Below are 13,757 nucleotides of genomic sequence, written 5' to 3' on the forward strand. Positions count from 1 at the left end.
TGTCATACCATAAAAGTCAAAGGTCCCAGAACCTGCCAGGTGTGTGGTGGCACACACCTATAATTCCAGCAGCTTGGGAGGCTGAGGCAGGAAGATTATGAGTTCAAAGCCAGCCTCAGCAACTCAGTGAGGCCCTAAGCAACTTCACAAGACCCTATCTCTAAATAAAATATTTTAAAGGGCTGGGGATGTGGCTTAGTAGTTGAGCGCCCCAGGTTTAATTCCTGGTACCAAATAAATAAATAAGTCCGTCACAAAACCTTATTGCAAATATTCACAACTAATTTTTTTTTTAAAACATGTGGTACCACAAAGAAACCAAGTATAATCTTTTCTTCCACTTCCTCTATTTAAAATCATAAGGTTAAAAACTGATAGTTCTCCTGGCATGGTAGCACACACCTGTAATCCCAACTACTCAGGAAGTTGAGGCAGGAGGATCACAAGTTTGAACCAGACTTGCAATTTAGTGAGGCCTTAAGCAATTTAGTAAGACCTTGCCTCAAAACAAAAAATAAAAAGGGTTAGGGATATGGCTCCGTGGTAAAGCGCCCTTGGGTTAAAGCCCCAGTGTCAAAAAACCACCACCAACAACAAAAGTAGTTTCTAATTCAAATTATTTCCAATTAACACTGGTTCATCCATCTTACCACAGTATTTTTAATATTTAAATACTCTATCAATTTCAACCAAATCCATTTTTCAACTCCTACCCCTTTTTTTTTCTACTTTAAATGTTTATTCTTCTTTTTTATCCTTGCAGATTCCCAAGGATATCATCTATCATTTCTGTAGCCTTTTACAATTTGAAGACCTTAAAAAGTATGTCCACATAGCTAAGAATATGCAATTTTGTATCTAATAGCCCACTATCTTTTCTTTCAAAATACTCCTTAAAACCCAATGAATATCTAAGTCATTTCAGTATTCCTAAATATTAATAGTGTTAATGTAAAACAGAAAATGGTACTAAATACACATCAATAAAAATCCTTTAATTATTCATTCAAATTTAAAGCTATATTAAAGCTAACATGAAACAAAAAGCTTGTAGTGATATATCCATTTATTTCTTAGACCTCTGCTAGAATATTTTTTGAAACAAATACTACAAATAATGTCAGTAACAGTAATAGCTACGTTATTATTAGATATGCTGAATATGCAAACCAGGATTCACACATAGGCCCTGATATGATCTTTGTTTTTCTTTACATTATACTAGTCGCTGTTCATATTCTAGTGTTTCCAATTACAAGATCCCACTCCCATTTACCTTCATTTTTACCCAGTCTTTCACATTAAGCTGGTGTTCTAGGCAAGAGGTGCCATCTATTGGCATTATTTCTAAGGTTTGTAAACCAAAAGGTAAACTAGAACTTCCAAAGCTCACATAAAATACATATTTGGGAAATTCCACACAGCAATGGAAATAAGCAAAAACAAAATTTAATAGGCTTATGTCATGTGACAAAAAACATTACTTCAAAGTGTATCCAGGGCTGCAGGCTGCAAGTGAGTAGAATATCAGGATCACTATAATGACCTTCTCTCACAGGTTACTCTGATCTTTACCTCCAGTCCATGGTCACTTGCATTTCTATCAACCACAAAAGGGCTCAAGCAAACCTAACCCAGTCAAAATATTAAAATACAGCTCTCTCCAAGTTCAAAGTGTTTCAAAAATCCCACCTCACTTCCAAGCCATATAGTTCTTGTACCTTTGCTGAAATATAAATCCACATCTATTACATAGCTTTACCCATTCGATATTATTTTAAAGGTTTTGAATTTCAAATTTCCACAGACTTCTAAAAATAAACGAACAGATCAACTGTTGATCCAGCAGTACAATGTTTTAGCCTACTAAAATAAAATGAATTACAATTTTTGTGTTTATGATTTAATTCATATTCAGTATGCATGGCCTTTATTAACTAAAAATAGTATCTAAAATCATCACATAATGTGAGGCACTATTAAAAACTATTTCTAACTTTACACAAAGGTAATTCAAAGCACTTAAAACATTTCCCCTGATTTTCTTTGCCTCCAGAAAATATCACTGAGGTAAATATGTTAAATGTTCCTAATACAATTCCAAGATATATAATTCAAAAGCCAGTAAACAAAAAATAGCACTGGTAATGGTACTACAGCACCAAGCAATATGTACATTAAAATAACTTTCTAAAAGTGAATACACATAAATACTCATATACATAAAACACAGTATTTACACTAAATTCCATGTTATAGTACACCATAAAAATGTAAAGCAACATTTTAAAACAAAACACTTTAAAACACCCTTTACCAAAACATTCAATATAATCAAGTTGTAAAACAAAGAACTAAGTTTATCTGGTCTCTGTGTATAAATTTTTCATGTTGGGTTTGAGGCACAGTCAAATATATGTTGCACATTTACAGCTGTAAAAGTGATTTCCAGATTACTAATATAATAGTTACTTAAGTGTTTTTTTATTAATGACCCTTAAGCTGACACTTCATCAAAACTTATTTCTTAGATTGTCATCACACATAGTCAGATACCAACCAGTGAAAGCCTGATGCTACAGATTATACTCCTTGGGTTGTTTAAAATGTCAACACAAATAACAGAAGAAAAATCTAGGTTTTATTTCAAAATTATATCCACAAAATCACCTATTTAAAGCAAAATTTAAAAAGAAAGATTTTAATCCATGAACTAGTTTTTCTCATTAGTCTGTTATTTTATTCCTTCTGAATATGCACATGACTAAATCATAATACAGCCTCCTTCAAAGAGAAAGATAACATTTTATATCCACTAATATGCTAATGAACAGATTACAGATATATTCAGTCTACAGGAGAAAAAACAACCACTAAGTAGAAATACACTCACTCTTTAGAAGAAAAGTAATAATTCAATAAGAAAACAAACATTTTATTAAAGTAATAAAATGCCTATCCTTACAAAAATATACTACTCAGTATAGTAGTATAGCAGAAAAGGGAAGAAATTTGGAAGAGATGGTGGATTATGAGTCACTCCACAATGCCTACCTGGAGTCCTAACCCCACCAAAACTTCACAGTCCAGGAAAATGAACTGGGAAGAATATGTAAGGTACTGGTATCTAACAAGAGAAACAGGATATGATTTCTAAATGTTCTCTGCTTCTTCCTGCTCCTCTGTAGCATCATCTCCCATTACTGCACAACTGAAGCATGGAAGAAAAAAACAAGTCGGTTGTCTCTAAAATGGTGCTGCACGTTAAGGTAAACTAACAGACTGAAATGAAGAAGGCGAGACACATTTTAAGGATGATGGTTATATTGAAATATACATACACTATTAAGCACACATTCCACTCCTCAGTTTATACCCAAAGCACTTAAAATCAGTGTACTACAGTGATGCAGCCACATCAATGTTTATAGCATTCACAATTCACAATAGCTAAACCATGGAACCAACCTAGGTGCCCTTCAACAGATGAATGGATAAAGAAAATGTGGTATGTATATAGACATACCACACTGGAATACTACTCAGCTTTAAAGAATGAAATTATGGTTTCTGCTGGTAAATGGATGGAGTTGGAGTATATCATGCTAAGTGAAATAAGCTAAACCCAAAAACCCAAAGGTCAAATGTTTTCTCTGATACAAAGATGCTAACTCAAAAAATCAGGGGTGGGAAGGCTACGGAAGAATAGAGTTACTTTATATTAGGTAGAGGGAACCGAAGGGAGAGGAAGGAACATAGGGATAGGAAGGATAGTGGAGTGAAATAGACATTATTACCTCATGTACATATATGACGGCATGATCAATGTGATCCTACAATATGTACAATCAGAAAAATGAGAAATTACACTCCATGTATGATCTATCAAAATGTATAAATCATTCTACTGTCATGTACAACTAATTAGAACAAATTTTTAAAAATTTAAAAAATTTGAATGTAGTCCAGAAACTTGAATTTTTTTACACTAACCAACTAAGAATAGCATTCAAAAATAATAATAATAGGGGCTGTGGCTGGGGATAGAACTACAACCTAGCATGTGTGAGTTTGATTCTCAGTACCACGTGTAAATAAATAAAGACCCACTGACCAAAAAAAAAATATTTAATAAAACAGTAATTACAATCTCTTAATCTTTCATTCACTCCCCTATTAGGCTGGCAAAAGAGTTGAGGTATAGCAGAATATGCGGCTTTTCCTGAATTAAGCAAAAATGCTTCCCTTCTCATCTAGTGCTGCTCTAAAAATCCTAACATCTATTTGCCAAATTAATATTAAAATTTTATGAAAATGCAGAAGACTTGACCAAAAGACAATAGTTTTTCTCCCAAACCTGAATTAAAAGAATGCTTATTGTGCTTGCTTCATCAACACATATACTAAAATTGGAAGGATATAGATATTAGCATGGCGCCAATATAAGAATAACACACAAATTCATGAAGCATTTCATTTTAAAAAATTATTATCTAAGTACAAGTCACATTCAAAATTAAAGTAATAATTATTAGCAGTGGAGAATTATAAGAGAAGACTAGTGTAGATGATGGCAATGCTTCCAGATTAAGGTCCCAAAGTTGTCCAAAGACTGAACTTGCCCACACCTTGACAGGATTTGAGCTCTTTTCAAAAACCACTTGAATAGTATAGTATAATTGGGGGGGGGGGGGGGGGGGGCAGGAGTCAAGGCTTTTATAACTGGAGAAATGTAAAAAATAAAATCAACAGAAACCTAAATTACTTTCTAGTGCTATTTCTCTCATCTATCCACGTACTTGTGAAATTATGTCCTGTTTTAAATAACTCATTGGTGAGCAACAGGCAGGAGCCCCAACTGTCAGACACTTGTCTGGCACACATACATAGCAAAGCTGGTTCCAGCAGGAACTCAAGCTGTGAGTCTCAGATAATTCCTATGTGGGTGAGCAAATCAGGGCACTTGGCCATCCTCTCTACAGGAGCCAATGAAATGGCAGAACCTTCTAACACTTTGCCATAGGTATGGTCATTATGCTAGTGTCAGGCTTAGAGTTTTTCTTTCTTATTATTAGAAGCAGCAAGGGCAAGCAACATGATAACCTTTTAGAACATAGGTAAAGCGATCACCAATTTCTGGCTCTATCTTATTGGTATGCTTCCTTTTCCCAGTGCCAATTTTGCCACAGAATCAGACTATTAGTGTTGGAAAGGGCTTTGAAGATTACAACGTCCTACTGTTTCATTTTACAGATGGAAAGGCTAAGACCTACAGGATTAAAGTTACTAGTCTAAGGTTTTACACAGAGTGGCAAACTGAATACCTCTGTTATCTCCTCTTTACACTCATTTTGCTGGCACTTCTAAAGTCCTTAACTTCTCAGCCTAGTCACTGTTTCTCCTTTGGCTTCTACCACATTTCAATTTATCTGTCTCCTCTCATCAACTAATATACTTAACTTTTTCAGACCACTTGTCTCACTGTCTTATCATGGACTCAGTTCCTATTATCCCATACCTATTTTGGCCTAAACAGGAAATATCAAGAAACTTTGAGACTCCTTGTCCAAGCAATGTAAAATAAAGGGGAGTTGTATTGACAGGTATTTAAAAATGAGAAAGAATAATTCAGGAGTTAAGAATCAGCAACAGTAAGTAACAGTTATAAGCAATATATTATAGAATTGTAGAACAATTCCTTGAACAACTGATCTTTATAAAATTAACTAGAATATCCTATTATATAGTAATAAGTGACTGTGCAAACGCAGTATTTTTGGACTTTAGATTAACCCTAAAATACTTAGCAGAGGCAAGTACAAACTCAGGATGAGGGAGGATTCTAAATCAAAACTACATTCAGTTGTAGCTCAGTGGTAAAGGGCTTGCCTAGCATGTGTGAGGAACTAGGTTCATTCCTTAGCACCCCGTAAAAATAAATAAAGGTATAAAAAACATAAAAACTTTTGTTTAAAAAGTAATTTAAAAAACTGCATTCAGGTACATCATTAGTGAAACAAGGTTATATTTGTTAAAGAGAATAGTCAGAGGGATAGAAATTATAAGAAAATAACATGATTTAAAATGGTATAATCTTCCCAGATAAAGCCATATTTCCTAGACTTTTGAAAAAAGTTTCTTTCAAATTTGTCAAATTCATAGTCAAAAGGAAGCAGAGAAGATGGCTGAGTTGAGAGTAAGTCTCACTTATGCGCTGGGACTAATTATCTATAAAAATAATGTAAAGGGGGTTATATAATTAAACATAAGACTGGGGAAGATGGGAGCAGGTAAAAAGAAAGGCAAACAAAAAGTAGGTACAATATACAATAATTTGGGGAAAAAAGATTTTTCAAATGGAATGTATAAATTATATTTTTCCAGTCTGAGAAATATTAAAACCATTTAAATTACACTAAAATTAAAAAAAAATTTCATTCTTAATTGAATTGCTCAAAAAAATAAAAATGTATCCAACTACCAAATAGAAACTTTAGTTATAGCTGCCAACTTGAAAATGCTAAACATCCAAAGAAATGGAGCCAAAGAAGACATTTTCCCTCTGTAATGTCATATATTGTACTGAATAATGGTTACTTTACAACACAAGATAGGGGTTAGCAAATTACTCCAAAATTCCTTATTGTTACAGGTTTATCAGAGGTGATCTCACACATTTTCATACCCTCAGTAAGTAACAGTTATAAGCAATATATTATAGAATTGTAGAATAATTCCTTGAACAACTGATCTTCATAAAATTAGCTAGAATATCCTATTATATAGTAATGACCAGATTTAATATGAAGTTTATAAACAGGGTTCAAAATGATCTCAAACAAATTCATGTATAACATGAAGAGGAAAATATAAACAGGTTAATGAAATGGACAATGGGAAGTGTAAGAAATAATGAAATGTTATATCATTAGTTCTTTCTAAAATCCCTAGACCAAGAGAGTTATATAAACATAGTAGAAGGAGCCCACTATAAGGGTGCAGAGTCCTAAGACATAATTTTGTACTAACATTTTTTTAATTTAGTGTGGTAAAAGACTGATTATCAAATGGTAACCCAAACCTGTGACTGGAGAGATATCTTCATGATTTTGTTTGTTTGTTTGTTTGTTTCATTTTTAAAGGAGAGGAAAGGGAATAATTACTTAATGAATACAGATTGTGGGCAAAGTCTTTCAGAACTTCACCCCACAAGAAAAGAAATGGACACCAAGGATCATGTTCAAATGATTCCTAAGTGGCTAAAAGGTTACAATAAGTACCTTAGCATCTCCTAACAAAAATAAACAACAGGTATTGAACATGTATTCTATAAGTACTAACTAAAGCACATTACATAAATTATCTTTTATGTAAAGAAAAACCCCATAAGATAGGTTAAGATTGATCCTGTTTTTCAAATGAGAAAACTGAGGCTAAGTGAAGGCAAATAACTTGTCCCAGGTCATACAACTAATAAGATTATCTGAAATCTGACTCCAAAGCCTGTGTTCTTAGTCAAAAATGTATTCATCCCACCCACCTCTTTATTGATATTCTAAATACAATTCAGTTTTTTAACTGATTCATTTTTATGAAGTACATCTTATACTTTGATATGAAATCTAAAATTTCAAATATAAAGATTTTTAAACAATACAATTTGCCATATACTTTTTAAATCTTGGTGTCATCGACTAGTAAACTGTAGGACTATATTTTTTCACAAAAAATGCCTAACCTTCTTTTAAGACCAGTATTTTAAAATATTGTTATTCTCTATTGACATCTTATATTCTTTGACACACTCCAGCACAAAAATTATTACACTTTAAAAAGTTAACTTTTTAAAAGTATCACCATAAACTGATTATAGTTGAATGTGGAATAAATCCATGATCAAGAATTAAAAGTTCCTTTAATGGAACTATACATTTCAAAGTTTACTTGAGGAAGATACCACTGTCAGTATTCACCTTTAAGAGTACATACTGCTGTGAAAAGAGTTGATGATGTAAGAAGCAGCCCAAAAAAACAGATTCAACAGCTCTGAAAGCAAAAATCTCTTCAGATACAGAAAACTGCTCCTACTTTAGAAGTGTAAGACACAGAATACAGCAAAGAATCTAAAACTTCGCTGATAATAAGCCAAATTCAAAAACCAAGCCAGACTACTCCCATACCATAAAGGAACTCATTTATCTAGGTAATTTTTTATATTATCTTCTTATTGTTGATAATTAAGCATTATAACCATCATAAGCATTTATACTCTTCAGGTGTGAGTTTATTTCTGAACATTACACCATGCAAGCCTATCACTAATTATGCTATATAAAAGTGTTATAAGAACATGTAATGTACTGATATGTGCCAGCAATATCAAATTCTAGAAAACCAAAACACCAAACTGTGTTCTTCTCAAGTTAAAATAAATTTTTTAGATTCAATTGTCTGTATATATTTTAATCTATAGGATTACTGTTGACATTCTGAATACATCAAAGATTTCAATTTAGTATTGCTATATGTTGCACTAATACATATAAGAACATGTGCTTTGATAAAAAACTGAAAATTGAGACAGTATATTAAATTTTAAACTTCACAGAAATAAGGTTATTATATGCTTGAATGCACAGGTAATTAAATTTTTTCTTTAAATAAAAGTTCTAATCAGTTCACATTTTTAGTTATAATAATCTGATGTTGATAACAGCACAGCACCCTCTGGTGCATCTGTTATAAGATGTGCAAAATTCCCACCAAAAAAAAGGGGGGGAGGGATGGAATCATAGAGTAAAAATAAAGCTTAGAAATCAATAGCTTGATACTCTTTTACTTACTCCAGCACATATTTTTAAATGCTACTGCTTAAAAACAATTTTCATTTTTAAAGATCACTACAAATTTTATAGCAGCAACTGAAGTAGCTCAGGAAAATTTTTTTAATTTTAAAATATGAAACCAACAAAATACAATACCCATTTTTAACATATATCACTAAAATTAAAATGTCATGAAAATTTTTATTTTAAGTATTAAATGGTTAAAATTTACTTATCATCCTAACCAAATTTCACTTTATTCAAATCTTTTTGCTTCAGATAAATTTGACCTTTGAGTGTAAAGAGCTCCCACATTTTTTCTTTCTGGATTCAAAGGAAATTTGTCATTATTTGTAAAAACTGATAAATAGTTTATAAAAAGCATCTGCAAGTCCGACAGCTTGAAAATACAGGAACATTTAGACATAAAGCTATGTTAGTTAAATGACAAATCTTTAGTAGTTTGAAGATTAACAGTTCAAACTTTTACTTAAAAAAAATAAACTCTTCCTAGAAAATAATTAACTCTAAAATATCCAACTAAAGACAAAAGCAAAGGATGCCACCTGCTTTAGACAGCCCTTTCGTGAACCCTGTGAAAATCCCAACACAATGCAGTAAAAAAATGAAAGTGACACCTGTTTAAAGCAACCATCTGTCTCTAACACGCTAGATTTAGTCAAATCTACTTAATCTTGGATTTCCAAAATATGGGAACACTATGCACCTGTGAACAACAAGGAATTTATAAGCCATTTGGTAATGGCTACTGGGGAGTATTCAAAGTTAAAGTCATATGAGTTACTTAAGCAAACTATAAAATAACAGAATAAAGGAGATTTAGTCAAATGTAACATAGAAGCATAAACAACCAGCAGATTCATCATTTAAAAAGTTTACTAATTTAGTATTTTCATTTCATTTCTTATATTCTCAGTATGGATATTAAGAACAAAGTAACAACCCTATTGGACTTTCAGGTCAGGGAAAAATAACTCTTCCTGCACATTTGACATCCATCCTTTAAAAATAAACACAAACATACACACAATTTAAAATCTGAAAAGCAAAATTATGCACCAACTACTGATTTCTTGAGTTAGAAGTTTAGAGGAATGCATACACAATATCAACTTTCTCCAGAATAATGAAAAACATCAGCCAAAAGTAACCTCATCATTCAAACAGCACATGACATCTATCTTCAGATTCATTCGTTTTTTAATTATTATTTTTAATGGTAAAAAAAAAATTACCACAATAAATTTGTTGAAATTAAAAAACAAATGTTTAAGGTTAAAGTATTTCAAGCTTTTAAACTATAAACCTTTTAATGAGTACCTGAGTCCAAGACTATTTGAATATTAGAAGAATAATACATTACTTTAGAAATCAGGCACAACTACCTCTATATAATGAAAACATTGTAAAATGGTGCAAAACTTCTAGGAATGCATTAATTCACTACATGTATGTAAATTTACATTGCCTATGTCCTATACTGTTTAATATAATTCATAGAATAAAAATACAGAAAGACTGAGAGGCATTATAATATAAAATAAATCAGATATTTAGCTACTCAATACAAATTACTAGTGAATATAATTTGAAAGCATAATTACTTTCACAGATTTCTATTAGCCTAAAAACTGAAAGCAATGCCAATACATAACATATACCCTCCTAGGAAAAATATTATAGAAAGAATGAACTAACTGCTGAGTGTTTACCTCTTTATTTAATTTTAAATGTCATTTGTTTTGCTAGTATGTCTGATTATACTTAATCAATCCATGTGAATAATTTTCCATTTACTTGCGACCAAGGTATCTCTAACAGCAACTTTTATACCACATGCATGCTTTAAAAAATGGTTAAGAAGTCAAATTCAATTTAAGCTCTGCTTTCAAACTGGTTTGTGAACATAAATCTAAATTTTAGAAAATCTGAAACACACGAGTGAAATGCCTCAAAATGTTCTTAGACTCTGCAAATAAAAATATTAAATATAACATTGTAGAATATACATAATCTACTTGACTGAAACTTCTGTAAATGACATAAGGTCTAAACTATCCCAAGACGGCAAAACTCCTATTAACTTCAGACAGAGTTTATAGGACCCAGGAGCTTCACCATCCAAAAGTGTTCAGGCATTTGACACTCATCTGAACAGAAAAAAAAAATACAAGTTAGTATGAGAAATTTTCATGGAACTTAGGTTGGGGAGGGGATGATTATAAAGAGATGTGAGTGCTGACAAAAACTTCTTTCTAAACAGAATATCATCTGCATTTAAAATAGAAATCAAAAGAAAATGAAAAAAGTTTTATTTAAAAAAAAAACCCTAATTCCTATTTTAAAATATTAGCCTTAATAGCATTATAATTACCCAACCTGCTCATTGACGATCTCGAGAATAATTAATACTGTCACATTATTCACTGGCTGCTCTGTCAGTTAATCAATATATGTTTGCAGTTAGAAAATACTATTTTTAAAAGTATTTTAAAATCTAAATTGGAAATTACAACATGTGCAACTACAATAGTACATTCTATCTGTTTTAGTACACATTAACAATACTCTTCACTGATAAGCAAAAGTGAGGCCAAAAAATTAACAAAATTAAGGGATCTGTAAAACCAGGTTAGCTCTAATCAATAACCCTACTACTTGAGGACTGATAAGTATTCAAATCTACAGAGAAAAACATTTTCTTGGAAAAAAAAAAAAAGTTCCCTCTTCTCTTCTTAGCAGGTTTAAGTTCACTGTCCAAAGAAAAGCAAAAAGTAAATAAAAAGAATATGTTAAGCACACACATGCCTAGATCTTAAGAACCACAAAGAAAGTGAAATATACACACGTTTCAAGTTGAGAAGCTTCATGCATTCTTTATGAACAACTTGACTTCAATTTCAACTCTCAAAGGGAAACGATGAAAAAAAAAAAAAAAAACTCTTAAAGTACCATAACTGTCATAAATAACATTGTGAAGTGAGTTCTCGCAAGCTTCCTTGTGTCCTTTCCCTGTTCATCACACACGAAGTCTCATAACCACAATGAAAATTGTTAACACTCCACTGTGGGGAGGGCAGGTTCATCAAAGTGAAATGGAACCTCACTACTACCCCTCCCATCTCCACAAGAAGGATAAAGCACTGTCAATAACTACTAACCCAAGTACAACAGATACCCTGCATCCGGTTTAAATCACAAGCGTACACACACACACCAAAACGACAAGAGACACACTGAGAGACAGAGACTGACTTTAAAAAAAAAAAAAAAAATCTCTTTCCCAGAGCAAGGAGAGCCAGCGAAGAGGCCCCTGGTCTCAATGTGTGTGCGGGGGGGGGGGGGGGGGGGGGGGGGGGGTAGAAAGAGGGGGAGGGAAGAGTGCTGAATGGATATTAAGACTGTTTGCAGCACAAAGAAAATACAGTTTTAAAAGAAAAAAAGAAAGCCATGAAGCTGATGATGGTCAAAGAAGAGCAGCTCATTTAGCACCAGGCAGAGGGGCAAAAATGAAGGGAATAGGCGGTGGGAAAAGTTCACGGATGTATGAGGATAAAAATAACAAAACCCATAACAAGGCCCCACAAGTGAACAACAACAACAACAACAAAAACACCACCTCTTGGGTCCCCCCCTGCACATTGTTATCTATTTCGGTTTTCAAAGAAAAAGGAAACAAGCAGCTTTGAAAAAGAAGAAAATTAAAGAAAGGGGGCAAAAAATCCCTTATCCCTTCACCTGACCCTCCTCCTCAGACCAGACCTAAGGGAAAGATCCAGCATCCGCATCGGAAAACCCTCTCCCGCTCGGCTCACAGCCCCCCGCGCTCCCGCTCCATCCCTGAAGTGCGGCCGCCGAGGGCCGGGGAGGGCTAGCGGGCGGCGCGGCGCCCACACCCCCGACCCCGCCGCGGCGCGCAGGGTCCATTGTAAACAAGCCGGGGACGGAGCCCCTCGGCTGCCGCGCCACAGCAGTAGCCCGGGTGTCAGAAGTGAGACCCCGCACAGCCACGCTCCGCTCGCACACACGAACACACACACGCACGGACACACGCGTTCACACGCATCCACACGCTCCCACACACATGTAGAGACCGAAGAATATTCACCTTGGCTGTGGATTATTGTGGTGTTGTTGGTGGGTGATGGAGATGGTGGTGGTGGGGAGGAGGAGGAGGAGGAAGAGGAGGAGGAGGAGGAGAGGAGTAGTTGTTGTTGATGGGTAACAGTCGCCAGGACTACGGTGACTATGGCGCTTGATTCACAAGGCAACGGTTGCTATAACTCACAAAAGAGAGAGAGAGGGAGAGAGAGAGGGAGCGAGAGGGAGAGGGAGACACTCGCACGGGGAGGGGTGGGGGAGGGAAGAGGGGAGGAGGCGGGCCTGCGGAGTCGCCGGAAGGGGCGGGCTCAGCACCGTGACTGACAGGGCTCCGAACCCTGGCGGGCGGAGGGGTGGCGGAGAGGACCGGATTGCGATTTAGGGACTCCGGAGAGGTGCGTTTAGGCTTGGCAAGGCCTGCCGTCACTTAAAGTCCTCTCGGACGAACGCTTCTACACAATTTTGTCAAGCCGAGGAGACTTTAGAGTTACAGTGCGAGGAATACTTTCTGTAAAACCAGAGTTGCCGGTCACCGCAGCCAGCTTTGTGCAGAGAAGCCCCAGAGCCATGAGAGGGTAACGGCTAAGCCAGGGGTGCTCCTAAGACAGGAGCAGTAAGGGCGATTCCAGGCACTTTGTGAAGAGACAAGCTATGGCGGGGGAACATCCACTTTGAAGAACGGCCCTCGCCCCTCCCCCCGCCCGAAACATCATTTCCGGGGCGGGATCGACGGAGGGCCCGGATGTGCCACTGCTTCGTAGGTGAACCGCCAGCGGTGTTCCTGGTAGTGTTTGCTTCCTGGCTTATCCT

General features: G+C 35.0%; 1 protein-coding gene across 7 annotated transcripts in view; it reads right to left on the reverse strand.

The window, feature by feature from the left end:
• The window catches only part of RFX3 (regulatory factor X3), a gene marked incomplete at its 5' end in the record, with an annotated part of 288,404 nt that extends 275,210 nt beyond the window's left edge, over positions 1–13,194 (reverse strand). For 3 of the 7 annotated variants that reach the window (XR_013759609.1, XM_079113053.1, XM_079113048.1), the window contains one exon: positions 11,695–11,716. Coding sequence is in view for 2 of the 7 variants with exons in the window: in XM_079113053.1 (XP_078969179.1) it covers positions 11,695–11,716 (22 nt within the window). Of the gene's footprint in view, positions 1–11,694; positions 11,717–12,954 lie in introns of those variants that run through there. The other 4 variants (XM_079113050.1, XM_079113049.1, XM_079113051.1 and 1 more) reach the window with 2 other exon arrangements.
• Between the last annotated feature and the right edge of the window lie 563 nt (positions 13,195–13,757).

Source organism: Sciurus vulgaris (genome assembly GCF_902686455.1).
Source record: "Sciurus vulgaris genome assembly, chromosome: 15".
NCBI classification, from domain to species: domain Eukaryota; kingdom Metazoa; phylum Chordata; class Mammalia; order Rodentia; family Sciuridae; genus Sciurus; species Sciurus vulgaris.